Source organism: Chiloscyllium plagiosum, unplaced genomic scaffold, assembly GCF_037043375.1.
Source record: "Chiloscyllium plagiosum isolate Xiang-an unplaced genomic scaffold, Cpla_swu_hap1 HiC_scaffold_10, whole genome shotgun sequence".
In the NCBI taxonomy this organism is placed as follows: Eukaryota; Metazoa; Chordata; class Chondrichthyes; order Orectolobiformes; family Hemiscylliidae; genus Chiloscyllium; species Chiloscyllium plagiosum.
The window spans coordinates 79,089,442-79,114,306 of record NW_028270148.1 but is presented as its reverse complement, the minus strand read 5'-3'; the positions used below and the strand labels follow the sequence as shown (position 1 = coordinate 79,114,306).

General features: G+C 46.2%; 1 protein-coding gene across 12 annotated transcripts in view; it reads left to right on the top strand.

Moving 5' to 3' along the window:
* The window catches only part of serac1 (serine active site containing 1), a 178,187-nt gene that overhangs the window by 124,621 nt on the left and 28,701 nt on the right, over nt 1-24,865 (top strand). Inside the window, exon 15 of one of the 12 annotated variants that reach the window (XM_087991485.1) lies at nt 5,289-6,135. The exons of the other annotated variants lie outside the window; for them this stretch is intronic. Coding sequence (XP_087847611.1) covers nt 5,289-5,341 — 53 coding nt within the window. The 3' untranslated portion in view covers nt 5,342-6,135. Of the gene's footprint in view, nt 1-5,288; nt 6,136-24,865 lie in introns of those variants that run through there. 12 annotated transcript variants of the gene reach the window in all.

Sequence of the window (24,865 nt, the reverse complement as noted above, 5' to 3'; positions counted from 1 at the left end):
GTCCAAAGTTTCCCAATCCTCTGAGTGAAGAAATCCTTCCTCCGCTCAGTCCTAAATGATCTGCTAGGAGAAAGTGAGGACTGCATTTGCTGGAGATCAGAGTCGAGAGTGTGGCAAAAAGCACAGCAGGTCAGGCAGCATCCAAGGAGCAGGAAAATCGACATTTTGGGCATTGGCCATTTCTGATGAAGGGCTTAATCCCAAAATGTCAATTCTCCTGTTCCTCGGATGCTGCTTGACCTGCTGTGCTTTTCCAGCGCCACACTCTCAACCTTAAATCTGAGACTAATTCTGAGACTAAGTCAGTAACCAATTTTAATTTTATATTCACTATTGGGATGTGGTTGTCATTCGCTGGCCAGCATTTATTGCCCATCCCTAGTTGTGCTTGAGAAGGTGGTGGTGAGTTGGCTTCTTGCATTAGAACATAGAACATAGAAGAATACAGCGCAGTACAGGCCCTTCGGCCCTCGATGTTGTGCCGATCCAAGCCCACCTAACCTACACTAGCCCACTATCCTCCATATGCCTATCCAATGCCCGCTTAAATGCCCATAATGAGGGAGAGTCCACCACTGCTACTGGCAGGGCATTCCATGAACTCACGACTCGCTGAGTAAAGAACCTACCCCTAACATCTGTCCTATACCTACCCCCCCTTAATTTAAAGCTATGCCCCCTTGTAATAGCTGACTCCATACGTGGAAAAAGATTCTCACTGTCGACCCTATCTAAACCCCTAATCATCTTATACACCTCTATCAAGTCACCCCTAAACCTTCTTTTCTCCAATGAAAACAACCCCAAGTGCCTCAGCCTTTCCTCATACGATCTTTCTACCATACCAGGCAACATCCTGGTAAACCTCATCTGCACCCGTTCCAGTGCCTCCACATCCTTCCTATAGTATGGCGACCAAAGCTGCACACAATACTCCAGATGTGGCCGCACCAGAGTCCTATACAACTGCAACATGACCTCAGTACTCCGGAACTCAATTCCTCTACCAATAAAAGCCAGTACGCCATATGCCTTCTTCACCGCACTATTTACCTGGGTGGCAACTTTCAAAGATTTGTATACATGGACACCAAGATCCCTCTGCTCATCCACACTACCATGTATCCGACCGTTAGCCCAGTACCCCATCTTTTTATTACACTTGCCAAAGTGAATCACCTCACACTTAGCTACATTGAACTCCATTTGCCACCTTTCTGCCCAGTTCTGCAGCTTATCTATATCCCGCTGTAACCTGCCACATCCTTCCTCACTGTCTACAACTCCTCCGACTTTCGTATCATCCGCAAACTTACTCACCCAACCTTCTAACCCCTCCTCCAGGTCATTTATAAAAATGACAAACAGCAATGGTCCCAAAACAGATCCTTGCGGAACACCACTATTCACGGCACTCCAAGATGAACATTTGCCATCAACTACTACCCTCTGTCTTCTTCCAGCCAGCCAACTCCGAATCCAAACCTCCAACTCACCCTCAATGCCATACCTCCGTATTTTTTGCAGTAGTCTACCATGGGGAACCTTATCAAACGCCTTACTAAAATCCATATACACCACATCTACTGCTTTCCCCTCGTCCACCTCCTTAGTCACCTTCTCAAAGAATTCAATAAGGTTTGTGAGGCACGACCTGCCCTTCACAAAACCATGCTGACTATCCTTGATCACATTATTCCTATCCAGATGTTCATAAATCCTATCCCTTACAATTCTCTCTAAGATTTTGCCCACAACAGAAGTGAGACTCACCGGCCTATAGTTACTAGGGTTATCCCTACTCCCCTTCTTGAACAAGGGAACATTTGCTAGCCTCCAATCTTCTGGCACTACTCCTGTAAACAACGAGGACATAAATATCAAGGCCAATGGCTCTGCAATCTCTTCCCTTGCTTCCCAGAGAATCCTAGGATAAATGCCATCAGGCCCAGGGGACGTATCTATTTTCACCCTTTCCAGAATTTCCAACACCTCTTCTCTACATACCTCAAAGCCATCCATTCTACTTAATTGTGACTCAGTACTCACATTGACAACAATGTCCTGTTCCTGGTTGAATACTGATGAAAAGTATTCATTCAGTGTCTCCCCAATCTCTTCAGCCTCCACACGCAACTTCCCACTACTATCCTTGACTGGACCTATTCCTACCCTAGTCATTCTTTTATTCCTGACATACCTATAGAAAGCCTTAGGGTTTTCCCTAATCCTACCAACTAAGGACCTTTCATCTCCCCTCCTTGCTGCTCTTAGCTCTCTCTTCAGGTCCTTCCTGGCTACCTTATAACTCTCAATCGCCCCAATTGAACCTTCACGCCTCATCTTTACATAGGCCGCCCTCTTCCATTTAACAAGGGATTCCAATTCCTTATTAAACCACGGCTCCCTCACACGACCCTTTCCTCCCTGCCTGACGGGCACATACTTATCAAGGACACTCAATAGTTGCTCCTTGAACAAGCTCCACATATCAATTACACCCTTGCCTTGAAGCTTACTTTTCCAGGCCACACATCCTAAGTCATGCCTCACAGCATCATAATTTCCCTGCCCCCATCTATAACTCTTGCCCTGTAGTGCACACTTATCCCTCTCCATCACTAGAGTAAAGGTCACCGAATTGTGGTCACTGTCCCCAAAGTGCTCACCTACCTCTAATTCTAACACCTGGCCTGGTTCATTACCCAGAACCAAATCCAGTATGGCCTCACCTCTTGTTGGCCTATCTACATATTGTGTCAGGAAACCCTCCTGCACACATTGGACAAACACTGACCGATCTAACGAACTTGAGCTATAGCTTTCCCAATTAATATCAGGAAAGTTAAAGTCCCCCATAACAACCACCCTATTACTTTCACTCTTCTCTTGAATCATCCTCGCAATCCTTTCTTCTACGTTTCTAGGACTATTAGGAGGCCTGTAAAAAACTCCTAACAGGGTGAGCTCACCTTTCCTATTCCTAACCTCAGCCCAAACTACCTCAGATGGCGAGTCTTCATCCATCGTCCTTTCCACAGCTGTAATACTATCTTTGACAAGCAATGCCACACCTCCCCCTCTTTTACCCCCACCTCTGACCCTACTAAAACATTTAAACCCTGGAACCTGCAACAGCCAATCCTGTCCCTGTTCTACCCATGTCTCCGTAATAGCCACAACATCGAAGTCCCAGGTACCAACCCACGCTGCAAGTTCACCTACCTTATTTCGTATACTTCTTGCATTGAAGTATACACACTTCAAACCACTGTTTACAGGCACCCTCCTTTGAAATTGATGCCATGTTCCTAACCTCTCTACATTCCAGGTCCTGCACCCTAAAGCTACAGTCTGGGTTCCCATGCCCCTGCAGAGTTAGTTTAAACCCCCCCCAAGAGCACTAGCAAACCTCCCACCAAGGATACTGGTGCCCCTCAGGTTCAGGTGTAGACCATCCTGTTTATAGAGGTCCCACCTTCCCCAGAAAGAACCCCAGTTATCCAAATACCGGAATCCCTCCCTCCTGCACCATCCCTGTAGCCACGCATTTAACTGTTCTCTCTCCCTATTCCTCAACTCTCTATCACGTGGCACGGGTAACAAACCAGAGACAACAACTCTGTTCGTTCTAACTCTGAGCTTCCAACCTAGCTCCCTGAAAGCCTGCCTAACATCCTCAGCGCTCCTCCTACCTATGTCATTGGTGCCAATGTGGACCACGACTTCGGGCTGCTCCCCCTCCCCCTTAAGGACCCGGAAAACACGATCAGAGACATCACGTACCCTTGCACCTGGGAGGCAACATACCAAACGTGAGTTTCTCTCATTCCCACAAAACCTCCTATCTGTGCCCCGAACTATCGAGTCCCCAATTACTATTGCTCTGCTCTTCTCCACCCTTCCCTTCTGAGTAACGGGGACAGGCTCCGTGCCAGAGGCCTGAGCCCCGTTACTTGCCCCTGGTAAGTCGTCCCCCCCACAAGTATCCAAAACGGTATACTTGTTCTTGAGGGGAACGGCCGCAGGGGGTCCCTGCACTGGCTGCTTCCTCCCAGTCCCCCTCACTGTCACCCATCTATCTGCCATCTTTGGAGTTACTACTTCCCTAAAGCTCCGATCTATGACCCCCTCTGCCTCCCGAATGATCCTAAGTTCATCCAACTCCAGCTCCAGTTCCCTAACACGATCTTGGAGGAGCTGGAGATGGGTGCACTTCCTGCAAGTGTTATCAGCAGGGACGTCCATGGCATCCCTCACCTCAAACATGTTGCAAGAGGAACATTGCACTGCCTTCACTGCCATCCCTCTGAAAGTAACCTTTTATAAAAAAAAACTGGATCTAAAGAATACACCAAGCCAAATGCAACACTTACCTACTTACCACAACGGGTCTTATTATTTAGGTTAGAGAAGGAGGGCGGGTGGGAGACACTACCTCTGTAGTGCCTCGGGTTCTTCTCCTGCGCGCTTTTAAAGGGAAAAAAAAAACCTACCCGGCTGCCCCTCCGGTACTCGTCACTTCCCCCTGCTGCTCCCGCTCTTTCTGTAAAGAGAGAAAAAAAACACCGCTACCCGCTACCGGTAAGTAATTTTAAAACAAACTGTCTTACCTTAGCTGCTGCTCGCACTCAAAGTCTGTTAGATTGCCACAGTCCACAGGCTGTAGGTTGACCCACAGTACCCTTATGGAGTGAATTTCAGGATTTTGACCTAGGAACACTAAAAGAAATATTTCCCAAGTCAGGATGGCAAATGGCTTGCAGGTGGTGATGTTCCCATTTATCTGCTGTCCTTGCCCTTTTAGATAGAAGTGGTCATATGTTTGGAAGGTGCTGTCTCAGGATCTTTGGTGAATTTCTGCAGCACATCTTGTAGATAGTACATACTGCTGCTACTGAGCATCAGTAGTGAAAGAGGCGGTGGATGCTTGTGGATCTGGTGCCAGTCAAGCAGGCAGCTTTGTCCTGGATGGTGTCAAGATTTTTGAGTATTTTTTGGAGCTGCGCTCCTGAATTGTGCATTATAGATCGTGACATGCCTTGAGGAGTCAGGTAGTGAGTTACTGGCTGCAGTATTCCTAGCATCTGACTTGCTCTTTAAGCCTCTGTATTTATGTGGCAAGTCCAGTTGGGTTTCTGATGAATAGTTACACCCAGGATGTGTATATTGGAGGACTCAGTAGTGGTGACACTATTGAATATAAAGGGGCAGTTGTTAGATTGCCTGGCATTTGTATGGTGTGAAAATTACTGCTTTTTGACAGCCCAAGCCTGGATATTTTCCAGATCTTCTTGCAACTGAATATGGACTACTTCAGTATCTGAGGAGTCGCAAATGATCCGCAAATTATGCCGAATGTGCACAGTCATCAACAAACATCCCCACTTGTGGTGAAGATCATTGATGAAACAGCTGAACATGGTTGGTGCTAAGACACTACAACAGAAATGTCCTGGCACTGAGATGACTGACCTCTGACTATCACAATTATTGTCTTATGTGCTAGATATGACTCCAACCAGTGGAGAGTTTGCCCCCGATACCCATTTATTCCAGTCTCCAGGCAGAGGAACATCCTTCCTACATCTACCCTATCAATCCCTTACCAAAGTTTACATGTTTGAGTGAGATCAAATGTCATTCTAAGCTCCATGAGTAAGAGCTCAGTGTATTTTATCATTCCTCATTGGCCAATCCTTCCATCCCAGGAATTAACTTGGTGAACCTTTCTCTCTGGCAAGTATATATTTCTATAAGGTATACATAATACTCAATGTTTAGATCAGAGTGGTGCTGGAAACGCACAGTAGGTCAGGCAGCATCCGAGGAGCAAGAAAATCGACGTTTCGGGCAAAAACCCTTCATCAGGTATCCTGCTATGCTTTCCCAGCATCACTCTGATCTAAACTCTGGTTTCCAGCATCTGCAGTCCTCACTTTTGCCCTATAATACTCAATGTGTTATCTCACTAAGGATTTGAATGAATCTATGACAGACTAGACTTGTAATAGGCATTTTTATGCCTGTACTCAAATTCTCTTGTAATAAATGCCACATTGCTATTGCTATGAACCTAAATGTTAACTTTTTTCCACTCATTAACAAGGACATTCAGGACTCCTTGATGTTCAGCATTTCCCAGCCTTTTCCATGTAAGAAATGTTCCTTATTCCTGTTTTCCTACCAAGTGTATAACTTCATATAACACATTGTATTCCAGCTGCTAAATTGGGTTCTGCAAATTTCATTGGACTATTTTTGCATCATCCTTACAACACTCATTGCCACCTTGTTTTCTCACCTGTAAACTTAAAGTATATTTCATTCTTCAGACTGCAAAGACTCATTGAGTTTTTACAGCACAGAGAAGGGACTGATCTGCACTGGTCATCAATTATTTATCTATTCTAATCTCATTTTCCAGCATTTGGCCTGTAGCCTTGTATGCTATAGTGTTTTAGCTGCTCATTTAAATATTACTTAAATGTCTTGAGGGTTCCTGCCTCTAACATCTTCATAGTCTGCAAGTTCCAAATACCCACCATCTTCCAGGTGGATAATTCTTTCCTCATCTATGCTCTCAACCTCCTGCTCCTTGCATTTAGGATGCTGTGTCCCTGGTTATTGCCTCTCCTACCACGGGCTAATGTTTCTCTCTATGTACCCCTCTCTGCCCACCAAAACTTTGAATACCTTAATCAGATGTCCCCTCAGCATTCTCTGTTCTGAGGGAAATAATGCCAGATTATCAAGTGTTATGGACAAGACAAGACCAGACCACCTCAAAATGTATTAAGGTACCTTAGACCCTAAATATCTCTTATTTTGAAGATAAATGTCAGGTGCGGAGTTCCAGATACCATTTGATTGGTCAACCTACTCGACATTAAGCAAACATGATTATTCAAACACTATAATTAAAATACAACAGAAGAACCAACCTGGAATAATTTAGCTCTATGGGAAATGTAACAGAATGATAGATACAGTTATTATTACTACTTAACTGTTCCAATATAGTGACATCCCCTAAACAGGTGCTTGGCAAAAGATAAATTCAGAAAACAGATTTTGTCTTGCATACTATCGAGCAGTCAAAAAATGTGATGCTGGAAAAGCACAGCATCCGAGGAGCAGGAGAGTCGACTCTGCAGACATAAGCCCTTCATCTGCAATGATGGGGGGGGAAGAGGGGTGGCAGACAGCTGTGAAGTAAATAGGGTGGCAATGGGGATGGTGGGAAAGATCGTTGGGAAGGCAATTGGTAGATGCAGGTTGGGGGTGATTGTTTTTGGTCAGTGGGTAGGGTGGAGTGGAATGGTGATAAGGAAGATGGACAGGTAGGATAGTTCAAGAGGATGGTGCCAAATTGGAATGTTGGATCTCGGTTGAGGTGGGGGATGGGGAGATTTAGAAACTAGTGAAGTCAATGTTGGTGCAGGGTTCCAAGGTGGAAGATGAGGTGTTCTTCTTTAGTCATTGGGTGGCTTAGATTTGGCAGTGGAGGAGGCCCAGGAATTGCATATCCTTGGTGGGGGAGTTGAAGTGGTTGGCCACAATAGGGTGGAGCTGTTTGGTGTGTGTATCCCAGAGATGTTCTCTGAAACATTCCGCGAGTTGGTTTCCTGTCTCTCCAACGTAGAGGAGACCACATCGAGAGCAATGGACACAGTAGATGGTGTGTTTGGATGCATTTCGCATGAAAATCTCTGCCGAATGTGAAAAGATCCATTAGGGCCTTGGATGGTGGTGAGAGAGGAAGATGTGGGCACAGGTTTTACACCTCTTGAGACGACAAGAAGGTGCTGGGTTTGGAGGGTGGGTTGGTGGGAGGGCGTAGACCTAATGAGGGAGTTACAGAGGGAATGGTCTCTGCGGAACACAGGTAGGGATGGGTAGGGAAATATATCTCTGGTGGTGTGGCCTATTTGTAAGTAGTGGAAATGGTGAAGGATCATGCGCTGCATTCAGAGATTGGTGGGGTGGAAGGTGAAGATTGGTGGCAGGTTCTATCTCTGTTGCAGTTGGAGGGTTGGGGTTCAAGGGCAGAGGTGCGGGAAGTGGAGGAGATGCGCTTATTGACCACATGGATGGGGCAGTTGCAGCCCTTGAAATTGGAGGCCATCTGGGATGCCTTGGAGTGAAATTTCTCCTCCTGGGACCAGATGCAGCAGAGGAATTGAGAGTAAGGGAGAATAATTGGGAGTACAGAAGAGGTTTGGGAGCCAGTGTGTTTGAAATAGATGTATATGTTGAGTCGGTCGCTGGAGGTGGAGATGGAAAAGGTTGAGGAAGGGGAGGGAGATGTCCAAGATGGTACAGATGATCTTAAGGTCAGGGTGAAAGGTGTTGAAGTTGATGAACTGTTCAAACTCTTTCGTGGCGCCAATACAGTCATCAATGTAGCAGAGGAAAAGGTGGGGGATGGTGCCAATGTAACTACAGAAAATGGAGTGTTCCATGTACCCTACAAAGAGACAGGCATAGCTGGGGCCCATATGGGTGCCCATGGCTCCCCCCTTTAGTCTGAAGGAAGTGGGATGATTCAAAGGAGGAGGAGAAGTTGTTGAGGGAGAGGACCAGTCTGCCAATCTAATATGTGTTGGTGGAGGGGTACTGTTGGGTCGGCAGGGGGGTAAGAAACGGAGAGCTTATAGGCCTTCGTGATACAGAATGGATGTGTATAGGTACTGGGTGTCCATGGTGAAGGTGAAACGTTGGGGGCCAGGGAAATAAAAGACATGGAAGAGGTAGGTGGTGTTCCGAATATATGAGGAGAGTTCCTGGACCAAGGGAGGGGCAGGATGGTATTGTGATATGAGGAGATATGTTCAGTGGGGCAGGAGTGGGCGAAGACAATAGGTCAACCGGGACAGTCAGGTTTGTGGATGGTGTCTGTGAGTTGGTGCCTGGCTTCAGCGGTGTTGAGATCAGTGCGCCAAACTGTCACTGTGACCCTCCTTGTCTGCTGGTTTAATGATGAGATTAGGGTTAGAGCCGAGGAAATCCAGCAGTTTCGGAAAGGAACCCCCGGCTTTGAGAGAGGGAAAAATAGCTTCCACCTCTTCAAGACCCCAACAGCAACTGCTGCTGAAAACTAAAAACTAAATTCCCTGATTTTGTTGATGGGAGCTTGACCACACCCATTCAGACTGTTTCTGTTATTTTAGCTTTTAAAAAGAAAAAACACTCAAGGCTTCACAAGTTGTTTATCTTCTCATAGATTGACTGGAACCTCTCCCCCAGTCTCTCTCTCTCTCAATAAAAATAGGACAAAATAACCTCTTCAAGCCACAGCATCACTCTACTAGTATCTCTTCATAAATGAATTGCTCCAGCCCAAGCAGCAGCATGTTGAATCACTTCTGCAATCTTTCTCATGCAATCAAATATTTCTACAGTGTGGCGATCAGAACTGCATAATTCTTTAGCTATGGCTGAATTAACATTATACAAAAATCTCCCATAGGTTTCTTGCTCTTGTATTCAATGTCTTGAATTGTAATGACAAGAATTCCATATACTACCTTTATCACCTTATCTACCTGACTTGCTGCCTTCAAAGTTCTGTAGACATGCACATAAAGGTTTCTCTGGTTTTGTCTGCACTCACTTTGATCTTCTAAAATGCATTATTTAAGAGTAACATTCTCACATTTTCCCTGAAGACTGTACCAGGCTAATTGTCATGTTTCTTCTGAATTTCTTCAAAAGTATTGTCTCATTGTTGAATGTTAAATCTGTTGGGAATGTTGTAGAATCCAGGGTATTTTGGAAAGTCTAACCATCACATCCACTATCTCTGCACCTGCCTCTTTTAGATCCTCAGGGTGCCAGCCTGGCGTGGTCTCCCATTATCCCCCTCCACCTCCTCAGAGAAACCCAGGCCTAGGCCCAGGCCCAAGGCCATGTTGTGAAAATGTGCACTGTCCTTTGTGTTGGCTGGAACAGTCTGTTCCAAGTGTGTGGGCTCACAGTGGTGAGTAGGGAGATCTATGATCCCTGCTCCCTGGACCTGGAATAAGCCTGAGACTCTAATATGGTGACCAGAACTTTACACAGTCTTGCAGCTGTAGCATAATTAACATTATAAACGATACTGTAATAACCTCCTTACTCTTATGTTAAGTGAATTGACAAATGAAAGCAAGTATTCCTTATGCCATGCTTACTACTGTAATAATGGGGAATTTTAACTTTCTAACCATATCCTCAGACTGCCAAAAAGTGTTAATGGTTTGGCTGAGAAGGAATTTGTTAAGTGTGTTCAACAAATAACTTTCTCAATTAAATATGTAGAAGGTGCAAAAATCGACCTTTTCTTGGGAAATAAGACCGGGAAAGTGACTGAAGTGTTAGTGGGGAGCAGTTTGGGACCAGTGAACAAAATTCTCTTAGTTGTAGAATAGATGGGAAAAGATAGATCATGGTCCACAACTTAAAAGTTCTAAACTGGAGTAAGGCTAATTTTGATGGTATTTGATAGAATGTTTGAAAAGTTGATTTGGGGAGGCTGTTTGTAAGTAAGGGACTTTTGGCAAGTGGGTGTCTTTCAAAAGCGAGACAACAAATTCAGGGCAGCATTTTCCCATTAATATGAAGGGCATAGCTGGCAGGTCTAGGGAACACTGGATTACTCGAGACATTGAGGCTCTGATCAAGAAAAAAAGGAGGCCTATGTCAGGTATAGACAGCTAAAATCAAGTGAATATCTCGAGTTTAGCATGCACTTGAAAGAAATCAGGAGGGTAAAGTTGGGGCATGACATCGCTTTGGCAGGTAAAGTAAAGTAGAATCCGAAGAGATTCTACAAGTATATTAAAGGCAAAAGAGTATCAAGGGAGAGAAGAGGGCCACTTAAAGACCAATGAGGTAATCTATGAGGACTCGAGAAAGTAATTAGTTATGTCTTGAAAAGAGTCCACATTATAGAAGATGAGATGCTGGACATTTTAAAAGGGATAAGGTAGATAAGTCCCCAGAACCTGATTAAAGAGACAGTCAGTCTTCACAGTAGTGTAGGGCATGAACAAAGAACAATATAGTGCAGAACAGGCCCTTCGGACCTCAATGTTGCACTGCCCTACACTATCGTATCATCATCCATATGCTTATCCAAGGACTGTTTAAATGCCCCTAATGTGGCTGAGTTAAATATATTGGCAGACAAGGCATTCCACGCCCTAACCACTCAGAGGTAAAGAACCTGCCTCTGACATCTGTCTTAAATCTAGCAGCTCTCAATTTGCAGCTTTGCCCCCTCGCACAAGCTGACATCATCATCCCAGGAAAAAGACTCTCACTGTCCACCCCATCTGACCCTCTGATCATCTTGTATGTCTCTATTAAATCCCCTCTTAGCCTTCTTCTCTCCAATAAGAGCAAACCCAATCCCTCAGCCTCTCCTCATAAGACATTCCCTCCAGACTAAGCCACATCCGGTAAATGTCCTCTGCTTCCACATTCTTCCTGCAATGGGGTGACCAGAACTGTACACAATGTTCCAAGTGAAGCCGCACGAGCGTGTTGTACAATTGCAGCATGACATCACAGCTCCAGAACTCAATCCCTCTACCAATAAAACATAACATGCCACTATCAACCGGGGTGGCAACTTTCAAGGATCTATGTACAAGGACACCAAGATCCCTCTGCACACCCACACTACCAGGAATCTTTCCATTGACCCAGTATTCTGCCTTCCTGTTATTCTTCCCAAAGTGAATCACCTCACATTTAACTGCATTGAACTCCATTTGCCACCTCTCAGCCCAATTCTGCAGTTTATCCAAGTCCTCCTACAACATTCTTCCACAATGTCCACCACTCCACCTAGTTTAGTGTCATCACACTAACCCATCCACCCATGCCTGCGTCCAAGTCATTTATAAAAATGACAAACATGAGTAATATCCCAAAAATTCAAGAGAGTCAGGGGCAGAGCTCAGTATGGTGGTCATCACCAAGGAGAAGGTGCTAGAAAAACTGAATGGCCTGAAGGTGGATAAATCACCTGAACCAGATGGATTACACCCCAGAGTTCTAAAGGAGATAGCTGAAGAGATAGAGGAGGCATTAGTGGTGATCTTTCAGGAATCACTAAAGTCAGGGAGGGTCCCAGTTGACAAGAAAATTGCTAATGTGAGCCCCCCATCCCACTTAAAAAGGGAGTAAGGCAGAAGATGGGAAATTACAGGCCGATTAGCCTAACCTTGGTCATGGGGTAAGATTTTGGATCCACTGTGAAGGATGAGATTTCTTAATACTTGGAAGTGTACGGTAAAATAAAGGCAGAGTCAACATGGTTTCATCAAGGGGAGGTCATGCCTGACAAATCTGCCAGAATTCTTTGAGGAAGTAACAAGCAGATTAGACTAATGGAGAGCCAATGGATGTTGTCTACCTGGACTTCAAGAAGACGTTTGACAAAGTGCCACACAGGAGGCTTCTGAATAAGATAAGGACCCATGTGTTAGATGCAAGGTGCTAGCATTGATAGAAGATTGGGTGTCTGGCAGAAAGCAGAGATTGGGGGAAAAAAAGGGTCTTTCTCAGGATGACCGCCTGCGACAACTTTGCAAGGCTCAGTATTGAGGCCACAACTTTTCACTTTATGTATTAATGATGTAGATGAAATAACGGAGGGCATTCTGGCTAAGTTTGCAAACAATGCAAAGATAGGTAGAGGGGCAAGTAGCTTTGAGGAGGCAGGGAGACTACAGAAGGAATTGGACAGGTTCGGACAGTGGGCAAAGAAGTGGTAGATGGAGTACTACGTGGAAAGTGTGTAGTCATGCACCTTGGTGAGAAGAATAGGAGCATGGGCTATTTTCTAAATGTGGAGAAAATTCCGAATTCTGAAGTGCAAAAACTCTTGGGAGTTCTAGTCCAGGATTCTCTCAAGGTAAACTTACAGGTTGAGTCAGTAATTAGCAATGTTGGCTTTTATTTTGAGAGGACATGAATATAAAAGCAGTGATGTAATTCAGAGGCTGTATAAGGCAATGGTCAGGTCACATTTGGAGTATTGTGCGCAGTTTTGGGCCCCATTATCTCAGGAAGGATGTACTGGCCCTTAAACAGGTTCAGACGATGTTCATGAGAGATCCCAGGAATGAAAAGCTCAACATAGGAGAAATGTTTGAGAACCTTGAGGACCGGAGTTTAAAAGGATGAGGGAGGGATATAATTGGAATATTCAGAATATTGATTGGCCTGGACAGTGTAGATGTAGGGAAGATGTGTCCATTGGTTTGAGAGACTAGGGGCCGAGGGCATAACCTTAGACTAAAGGGAAGATCTTTTAGAACAGAGATAATGAGAAACCTCTTCAGCCAGAGAGTGGTGAATCTATGAAATTCACTGCCACAGAAAGCTGTGGAGGCCAGATCATTGAGTATATTTAAGACAGAGGTAGATAAAGTTCTTGATTGTCAAGGGGATCAAGGGTTATGGGGAGAAAGCAAAAGAATGGGGATGACAAACTTATCAGCCAGGATTGAATGGTGGAGCAGACTCAATGGGCTGAATTTCTGTACTTATGTCTTGTGATCTACTTAAGTTTATCCTAGAATATTATGGGAAGCAATGAAGAAATTGTAGGGCCCCAAGCAGAGATATGTGGATCATCAGCAGCCATGATGATGTACCTGAAGACTGGAGCGTGGCTAATGTTGTGCCATTATTTAAGAAAATCTGCAAGGAAATGCCAGGAAACTGCAGACCAGTGAGACTAAACATCAGTGGTGAGTAAGTTGTTGGAGAGGATTCTAAGAGACAAGATCTACATGCATTTGGAAAAGGAAAGGACTGATTAGGGATAACCAGGATGGCTTTACATGTGAAAAATTTCTCTCAAATTTGATTGAGATTTTTGAAGAAGTGACCCAGAAGATAGATGAAGGCAGAGCAGTAGACATTGTCTTCATGGACTTTAGCGAGACCTTCAACAAGTTTCTGCATTGTAGACTGGCTACATCACTTCGGATCCTGTAAGAGCTAGCCAATTGGAACAAAACTGACTTGTCAGTGGAGACAGTTGGTGGTGGTAATGGGTTATTGTTCAGACTGAAGATCTGTAACGAGTTGTGCACTGCAAGAATTGGTGCTGGACCCACTGTTGTTCACCATTCATATAAAGATTTTGGTGGAGAAATATAGGAGGCATGGTTATTAAGCTTGCAGATGACATCAAAATTGGTGGTAAAGTGATGTCACAAGCCATCAACAGATACACGAATGCCAGATTAATTCAACTGCACTCACAAGATCGTGCAGAAAGTCATCCAAGCACCATGCAACACCATCCACACACTCAAGACCAATCTCAACATGATCAAACCAGCAGACAAAAGGAGGAGCCATAGTCCTGCAATATAAAACAGACTACTGAAAAGAAGCATATTGACAACTGAACAGCCAGAAACACGACTGACAACTATCTGTTCATCTGACCAAAGAACACACCCATCAACTCAACAGACTAATCAATACCTTCTGAGTATCCTATGCACTCTCATCCTGCATACATCTCAGATAGGAGACTTCTACTGCCTTCCGAAGCTATGCACAGCCAACACACCTGGACTTCCCCTCGTATCAGGCTATGGGACCCTGTATGAGAACGACTCCGGATATGTTGAGGGCATCTTGAAACCCATTACAGAGAAACCTCAATTATCCGCATATCAATTATCCAAATTTCTGATTATCCAAAGAAGATCTCCAGGTCCCAATAGAAACATTACATCAAAGAGGTGTTTCCAACACTGATAGCGTCTTTGGTTTACAATGAATACAATGATTTACAATGCCGAGAACAGTCTTGTTCGATGGAAGCCCAGGCACCATCTCCAAATGACTGACCGCCTGCCCTCTCTCTCTCCCCACACTTCCTCTGTAGTTCAACACAGGGGTGTACACTAACCCCCCATTCCATAGAAAATCTCTCCAACCTTGTTCTGTACAAAGAAAAGGTAGAATGTGTCAAAAAGTTGCAGTAAAAATGTGTGTGGCTGCGTGTGTGCTGTTTTGAGACTCATCCCCCAAAGGCTGCAGCAGTCTAACTGTTTGTGTCCAGTCCAGCTGCCCCAGAGAAGTGGGGGTGGGGAGAGTGGGGGGGGAGAGACGGTGAGGTGGCAGGATGCGGGAGCTGATGGGGGGCTCACAGGGGCAGGATAGTTGGGTCAGATGGTGGCGGGTATGCAGACAGTTTGTAGAGCCGACGGGGGTCGGCATATGGGGGAAGGGGCAGTAGGACAGGGGTGGGGTTGGACGGGGGTGGGTTCTCGCACACAGAATGCTCCTGCGTAATTTGCTGATTGGGTAGCTGACTTTGCAAGTGCTCACTGTGTCAATCCCATTGAACTGATGGGGGTGGGGGTGGGGGAGGGGAGGGGGGAGGTGTAGGCGGGAGGCTTCAGCAATGTTGCAGCTCAAGCGGGTGTCTGCGCAGAAACAATCCATGAGACAGAGAGAGAGGGAGCAAGGCAGGCAGAATAAGGAAAAAAGGAAACTTCAGAAAGCTCCAAGCCCCAGAGGAGAGGCATTGAATCAATTAACTGAATAATCAGTTACCCGAGCGAAATAGTGGCTGCCCATCTCGTTCAGATAATCAAGGTTCTTCTACATATAAAGGAATCTCCAGCTTCTGTTGCGATAGTACAGATTTCTTACAGAAATCCAGCACCCACGCACCAGTCAAACCAGGAACATTCCTTGTCACCACGGAAGTTTCAGCACTCTACACCAGCATCCCCCACAATGATGGTGTCATTGCAAAAGCCTCAATACCAACAACTGCCAATTTCCAGACACCATCCTACAACTCATCCACTTCATCTTTGACAACAACGTCTTCACCTTCAGCAATCAACTCTTCATCCAGATATACGGAACAACCATGGGGACCAAATGTGCACCGCAGTTTTTGTGCGCAAGTTCAAGCAAGACTTCTTTGGTGCACAGGATCTCCAACCAACATCATACACCAGATACATAGAAAATAGAACAGCACAGTACAGACTCTTCGGCCCTCAATGTTGTGCCGACCATTTATCCTACTCTAAGGTAAATCTAACCTACACACCCCACAATTTACTGCCTTCCATGTTCTTATCCAGCAGTCGCTTATATGCCCTTAAATGTCTCTGACTCTACTACCACTGCTGGCAGTGCATTCCATGCACCCACTATTCTCTGCATAAAGAAACTACCTCTAACATCTCCCCTATACCTTCCTCCAGTCACCTTAAAATTATGACCCCTTGTGACAGCCATTTCTGCGCTGGGGAAATGTCTCTGGCTGTCCACTCTATATATGCCTCTCATTATCTTGTACACTTCTGTACAGTCACCTCTCATCCTTCTTCGTTCCAATAAGAAAAGCCTTAGTTCCCTCAACCTTTCTTCATTAGATATGCCCTCCAGTCCAAGCAGCATCCTGGTAAATCTCCTCTACATTGATGGCATTTTCTTCCTTTGGCCTCATGGTGGGGAATGACAACTACAAAACAATAACAACAAGTTGCATCCCACCATCAAACTTACTATGGACTACTCTTCAGAATCAGTCTCATTCTTGGACACACATCTCCATAAGGGATGGACACCTCATTCCTCAATCTACTGCAAGCCCACAGATAACCTCACAATGCTGCATTTAGAGTCCTAGAGATGTACAGCATGGAAACCGACCCTTTGGTCCAACCCGTGCATGCTGACCAGATATCCCAACCCAATCTAGTCCCACCTGCTATCACCCGGCCCATATCCCTCCAAACTCTTCCTATTCATATACCCATCCAAATGCCTTTTAATGTTGCAATTGTACCAGCCTCCATCACTTGCTGTCGCAGCTCATTTCATTCCATATACGTACAACCCTTTGTGTGAAAAAGTTGCCCCTTAGGTCTCTTTTATCCTTATCACATTAAAGAAGTGACAGACACCTTAAAGATGCCTTCATAAGAACGAATGAAGTGCTCCGCGCATAAATCGTGAGTTCTGATGTGCCACAGCAAAAACCTACAACCCCCTCCTCAGAAGACAGACATGGGATATGACCAAAGGAGAAATCTTCGTTCTCCACTGCTTCCCTTGAACAGAACAACTGCACCATATTCTTCGCAGCCTTCAATATGTCATCAGTGCCGATGAACATTTCGCCCAGGTCATCTCCAAGCCTCCACTTCTTGCCTTCAAACAACTGCCAAACTTTAAACAAACCATTGTTCACAGCAAACTACCCAGCCTTCAGGACAACAATCAACCACAACACCACACAACCCTGCCACAGCAACCTCTGCAAGACTCGCTAGCTCATTTCTTTGGATACTACCATTCTATAAAAGGTAAAAACAATGACTGCAGATGCTGGAAACCAGATTCTGGATTAGTGGTGCTGGAAGAGCACAGCAGTTCAGGCAGCATCCGAAGAGCAGTAAAATCGATATTTCGGACAAAAGCCCTTCATCAGGAATACAGGCAGAGAGCCTGAAGGGTGGAGAGATAATTGCGAGGAGGGTGGGGATGGGGAGAAAGTAGCATAGAGTACAAAGGTGAGTGGGGGAGGGGATGAAGGTGATAGGTCAGGGGGGGAGGGGGGGAGTGGATAGGTGGAAAAGAAGATAGGCAGGTAGGACAAGTCAAGGGGATAGTGCTGAGCTGGAAGTTTGGAACTGGGGTGAGGTAGGGGAAGGGGAAATGAGGAAACTGTTGAAGTCCACATTGATGCCCTGGGGTTGAAGTGTTCCGAGACAGAAGATGAGGTGTTCTTCCTCCGGGCGTCTGGTGGTGAGGGAGCGGCGGTGAAGGAGGCCCAGGACCTCCATGTCCTCGACAGATTGGGAGGGGGAGTTGAAATGTTGGGCCACGGGGCGGTGTGGTTGATTGGTGCGGGTGTCTCGGAGATGTTCCCTAAGCGCTCTGCTAGGAGGCGTCCAGTCTCCCCAGTGTAGGGGAGCAACAGATACAATAAATTATATTGGTGGATGTGCAGGTAAAACTTTGATGGATGTGAAAGGCTCCTTTAGGGCCTTGGATGGAGGTGAGGGAGGAGGTGTGAGCGCAGGTTTTGCAATTCCTGCGGTGGCAGGGGAAGGTGCCAGGATGGGAGTGTGGGTTGTAGGGGGGCATGGACCTGACCAGGTAGTCACGGAGGGAACGGTCTTTGCGGAAGGCAGAAAGGGGTGGGAAGGAAAATATATGGTGGTGGGGACTGTTTGGAGGTGGCGGAAATGTCGGCGGATGATTTGGTTTATGCGAAGGTTGTTAGGGTGGAAGGTGAGCACCAGGGGCATTCTGTCCTTGTTACGGTTGGAGGGGTGGGATCTGAGGGCGGAGGTGCGGGATGTGGACGAGATTAGATTAGATTAGATTAGATTACAGTGTGGAAACAGGCCCTTCGGCCCAACAAGTCCACACCGACCCGCCAAAGCGAAACCCACCCATACCCCTACATTTACCCCTTACCTAACACTATGGGCAATTTAGTATGGCCAATTCACCTGACCCTGCACATCTTTGGACTGTGGGAGGAAACCAGAGCACCCGGAGGAAACCCACGCAGACACGGGGAGAACGTGCAAACTCCACACAGTCAGTCGCCTGAGGTGGGAATTGAACCCGGGTCTCTGGCGCTGTGAGGCAGCAGTGCTAACCACTGCATTGGAGATGCATTGGAGGGCATCTTAAACCACATGGGAAGGTCTTGAAAGAAGGAGGCCATCATGTTCTCTGGTGGAACCGGTCCTCCTGGGAGCAGATACGGCGGAGGAATTGGGAATACGGGATGGCATTTTTGCAGGAGGTAGGGTGGGAAGAGGTGTAATCCAGGTCGCTGTGGGAGTCGGTAGGTTTGTAAAAAATGTCGGTGTCAAGTCGGTCGTCATTAATGGAGATGGAGAGGTCCAGGAAGGGGAGGGAGGTGTCAGAGATGGTCCAGGTAAATTTAAGGTCAAGGTGGAATTTGTTGGTGAAGTTGATTAATTGCTCAACCTCCTCGCGGGAGCACAAGGTGGCGCCAATGCAGTCATCAATGTAGCGGAGGAAGAGGTGGGGAGTGGTGCCGGTGTAATTACGGAAGATCGACTGTTCTACATAGCTAACAAAGAGACAGGCATAGCCGGGGCCCATATGGGTGCCCATGGCTACCCCTTTGGTCTGGAGGAAGTGGGAGGATACGAAGGAGAAATTGTTTAGGGTGAAGACTAGTTCGGCCAAACGAATGAGAGTGTCGATGGAAGGGTACTGTTGGGGACATCGGGAGAGGAAGAAACAGAGGGCTTGGAGGCCCTGGTCATGGCAGATGGAGGTGTAGAGGGATTGGATATCGATGATGAAGATGAGGCGTTGGGGGCCGGGGAAACGGAAATCTTGGAGGAGGTGGAGAGCGTGGGTGGTGTCTCGAACGTATGTGGGGAGTTCCTGGACTAGGGGGGATAAGACAGTGTTGAGGTAGGTAGAAATGAGTTCAGTGGAGCAGTAGCATGCTGAGACAATGGGTCGGCCAAGGTGATCAGGCTTGTGGATTTTGGGAAGGAGGTAGAACCGGGCAGTGCGGGGTTCCTGGACTATGAAGTTGGAAGCTATGGGTGGGAGATCTCCTGAGGTGATGAGGTTCTGTATGGTCTGGGAGATGATGGTTTGGTGATGGGGGGTGGGGTCATGGTCGAGGGGCGGTAGGAAGAGGTGTCCTCGAGTTGCAGTTTGGCTTCAGCGGTGTAGAGGTCAGTGTGCCAGACTACCACTGCACCCCTTTATCTGCTGGCTTGATGGTGAGGTCGGGATTGGAGGGCTGCGCGTTGTGAGGGTGAGAGTTTGGAGTGGGGGAGGGGGGTAGATATGTTGAGGTGGTTAATGTCCCGGCGACAGTTGGAGATGAAGAGGTCGAGGGCAGGTAATAGGCCAGCACGGGGTGTCCAGGTGGATGCAGTGTGTTGGAGGTGGGTGAAGGGGTCCTCAGAAGGTAGGCAAAGGGGTCCTCAGAAGGTGGGCGGGTGTCCTGATTATGAAAATAAGCACGGAGGCGGAGGAAGAAGTATTCGACGTCGCGGCATGTATTAAATTCATTGATGCGTGGACGGAGGGGGATGAAGGTGAGTCCTTTGCTGAGGACTGATCATTCGTCCTCAGTGAGGGGGAGGTCCAGAGGGATGGTGAAAACTCGGCAGGGCTGGGACTGGGACCCGGTGTGGGTGTGGAGCTGGGAGTGGGGGCGGAGCCTGTAACTGGAGTGGGTGTGGTGGTGGGGGGGAATGGGGTGGAGTCATGAGCAGGTGTGGTGTTCCCCTCAGGGTTCTGGGGTGCGGGGATGGTGACAGTGGGGGGCATGTTAGCAGAATGCAGGTGAGTGGCGTTGGTGGCGGAAGTGGTGACAAACATGGCAGTGGGGGGCGGAAGTCACTGAGCGTGTGACATCAGCGATGATGTGAGGGGCAGAAGTGATGTCACGTGTGGTGCATGAGGAATTTTGAGGGGCGGAAGTGGCTGTGGGAGCGGCCATGATTGGGGCAGAAGTGGCATCATCAGTCAGCGTGGGGGTGGCAGCTGCACCAGCCGCATGGCTAATGGCGTCCGAGCTGTTCCAGAGGCCGGGGGAATCTACTGGAATGTTTGAGGAGCGCTGGTTATGGAGGTGGGTAGATAAAAGTTTGTTGTACTTCCAGTTTTTGATGTTTGAGACGGACTTGAAATACTGTTTGTTGAGAGTATGAATTCTCCTGAGGATGTAGTACAGAGTGGGTCCTTTGCAATTCTGAGAGAGTGTGACCCTCAGCTGAGGCAGGGCTGACTGTAGATAGGTTAGGTGCTGGCGCATTATATGTTGAAACACCACCCACCACATACACAGCAGATACTCATGTCACTCAGCCAGGGTTGTCTACCTCATGTGCTGCAGGCAAGGATTCCCCAAGGCATGGTATATTGGCGAGACCATGCAGATGCTACAACAATAGATGAATGGACACTGCGCAACAATAGCCAGACAGGAATGTTCCCTCCCAATCGGGGAACATTCATGCGTCAAGGACGTTCAGCCTCCAATCTTCACAAGGATTCTCCAAGGTAGTACTCAAGTTGCACAACAATGCAGAATCACTGAGCATAAAGTGATAGCCAAGCTCTGTACCCACAGAGACAGTGTCAATCGTGATCTTGGGTTCATGTCACACGACAGGTGACACCACCATACTATTCTGTGTGTGAAGTCTTCCTTACCAATCTGTTTTGATACCAACACCTAGATAACTTGTTATGGTCTCTCTACATTAGTTTTTATAGTTTTGGATTACTTGTTACTTTGGTTAGACTTTTGGCATGTGACTCTTATACCCATGTTATTCCAATCGTTTGGTTTGGCTCCAGCACCACCTCATTTTTTTTTTATTTTTTGTAATTATCTCTCTGCCTTAAGTTAAGCAAACAATAGGTCATCTCTTCACTTGCTACTCAGCTGTCGACACTTTACTTGCACCATCTGACACTCTTGATCACTGGCAGAGACTTACTATTCAGCCTGTCGACACTTCGCTTATACCATTTGTGTGATCTTTCAATCTCCCTGATTATAAATGCTGTGCCTGTGAACTGTTCTTCACTTCATCTGACAAAGGAGCAGCACTTGGAAAGCTTGTGATTTCAAATAAACCTGTTGGATTATAACAGTGTCATATGACATCTGACCTTTTCCACCCAGGTTCAATACCGGCAGGTCCACACTGTGGTATAGTGGACATTGAAGGAAGCCATCTAAGAGTGCAATGGAATCTTGAACGAATGGACCAGTAGGCAAATGGTTATTAATTCAGATAAATGTGAGGTGTTGCATTTTGATAAGACAAACCACAGTAGGACTTATAGGACTCTGGGGAGTGTTATTGAACAGAGAAACCTAGGGGTGCAAGTACATAGTTCCTTGAAAGTGGCATGCTTGTCTTCATCTGTCAGAGCATTGAGTACGGAATCAGAATTTCATGTTTTCTCTATTTAAGGCTACATTTGGAGTACTATATAGAATTCTGGTCGCCCTGCTATGGGAATCATGTTACTAAACTGGTGGGCGGCACGGTGGCACAGTGGTTAGCACTGCTGCCTCGCAGCGCCAGAGATCCGGGTTCAATTCCCGACTCAGGCGACCGACTGTGTGGAGTTTGCACGTTCTCCCCGTGTCTGCGTGGGTTTCCTCCGGGTGCTCCGGTTTCCTCCCACAGTCCAAAGATGTGCAGGTTAGGTGAATTGGCCATACTAAATTGCCCGTAGTGTTAGGTAAGGGGTAAATGTAGGGGTATGGGTGGGTTTCGCTTCGGCGGGTCGGTGTGGACTTGTTGGGCCGAAGGGCCTGTTTCCACACTGTAATCTAATCTAATCTAAAAAAAAATCTAAACTGGAAAGGGTGAGAAAAATGATTTAAGGATATTACCAAGACTAGAAAGTTTGAGTTATAAGGAGAAGCAGTATGGACGAGGATTCGTTTTTCCCTGGAGCCTAGGAGACTGAGCGGTGGCCTTATTGAAGTTTATAAAATTTTAGATAAGGTGAATAGCCAAGCTGTTTTCTGCAGGGTATGGAAGTCCACAACTGGAGGGCATACGTTTAAGGTGAGAGGGGAAGGATTTAAAACAGACCTGAGGGGCACCTTTTTCACACGTATGGAACAAGCTGCTGGAGGAAGTGGTAGAGGTAGGTGCTATTGCAATATTTAAAAAAATGTGAGTAGATATATGGATAGGAAAGGTTTAGAAAGATAAAGGCCAAATGCAAGTAAATGGGACTTGTTCAGTTTAAAAAACTTGGTCAGCATGTACAATTTGGACTAAGGGGCCTGTTTCCATGCTGTAATACTCTACAACTGCCCTGCTTCCTTCAAGGATCAATGGACAGGCACACAAATTTTCCTCCAATCCTTTGCACTTCCTCGGGGGCCCTACCATTCAACATGTACTTACTCCCTTGCCTTGTTGGTCCTCCAAATCGCCTCTCACTTTCAGGATGAAATTCCATTTGCCACGTTCAGCCCATCTGACTAGATAAACCCATCTATTTTGCCCTGTACCCTAAGGCTTTCCTCCTCGCCTTTTACCACACTACCAGTCTTCATGTAATCTGCAAACTTATTGATCATACTTTCGAAGTTCATCTCTAGATCATTAATATATATATAGCATTAGCAAGGGACTCAGCACCAAACGTGGTACACCACTGGTCACAGGCTGCCCTTTGCTTCCTGCCATTAAGCTAATTTTGAATCTAATTTTGCAAATTGCCCTTAGCTTCTTAATTAGGTCTTGCAATGCACGCCAGTTAAGATTCTCTCTGAAGTCTAGATAGACTCCAACAACTGCACTGTCCATGTGTACATTTCATAGAAAAGTCAGTCAAATTTGTTGGGCATGATTTCCCTCGATACAGTCGCCCTGACTGTCATGAGTTAATTCTTGTGTCGAGATTAATTCTGTCCCTCAGTATTTTTTCCAGCAGTTTCCCTTCAATTGATATTAGATTCATTGGCCTGTAGTTTCCTGGTTTATTCCTACCTTCCTTCCTTGAATTATCAGACCACCAGTCTGTTGATATCCGCGTGACCAGAGAAGATTGGAAAATCAATATCAGATCCCTTACAATCTCCTCCCTTGGCTCCCTCAGCTTGTGGAGAAAGTGAGGTCTGCAGATGCTGGAGATCAGAGCTGAAAATGTGTTACTGGAGAAGCGCAGCAGGTCAGGCAGCATCCAGGGAACAGGAGAATCGACGTTTCGGGCATAAGCCCTGAAGAAGGGCTTATGCCCGAAACGTCGATTCTCCTGTTCCCTGGATGCTGCCTGACCTGCTGCGCTTCTCCAGCAACACATTTTCATCCCTCAGCTTGTGATACATCTAATGTGGGGCTAGTGGTATATATACTTTCAAGCATGTGAAACCACTAATACCTTACCCCCCACCCCCATGCTGATTATTTCATGTATATCACAGTTACCCTCTTTGATTTTTTTATATTGACATTGGATTCACTATAGAAAAGGACAATGTGAAGTGCTCCTTTAATGTTTATAGTAAGTACTATAAGTACTCAGCAATGTCTAAAACCAAAATACTATAAATCTAGATTAGATTACATTACAGTGTGGAAACAGGCCCTTCGGCCCAACAAGTCCACACCGACCCACCGAAGCGCAACCCACCCATACCCCTACATTTACCCCTTACCTAACACTACGGGCAATTTAGCATGGCCAATTCATCTGACCTGCACATCTTTGGACTGTGGGAGGAAACCAGAGCAAACCCACGCAGACACGGGGAGAACGTGCAAACTCCACACAGTCAGTCGCCTGAGGCGGGAATTGAACCCAGGTCTCAGGCACTGTGAGGCAGCAGTGCTAACCACTGTGCCGCCCACGATGCTATAGATGCTGGAAATCTGGAACAAACACAGAATACTAAAGAAACTCAATGTCTGATGGGATCTGTGGATAAAGACATTGAGTTACCACTGAATCCAGTAAGGCTCTTCTTTAGAACTCAGCTATGTTTTCCAGCTCCACATGCTTTAGTCCTTAATGGGCTCTACTTTCCCTCGTTACTCAGTTGCTCCAGATATACAAGTAAAATGATATACAGAACAACCTGGATTATCTGAATTAAATGGGTGGGGAGTATTTTATTCAGATAAATAATCTGGTCGTAAACAAAGGAAGCCGTGCTGGGACCTTGAGATCTTTTTTGGATAATCCAAAATTCGGATAACCGAGGTTGTTCTGTAATGATACCTGCCAATGTTTTGTCATGCTCCCTCTTCTCTCACCTTAAGTGATCTCCACTTTCATAGAAATTAGGAGCATAGATTGACCATTTGACCCTTCAAAC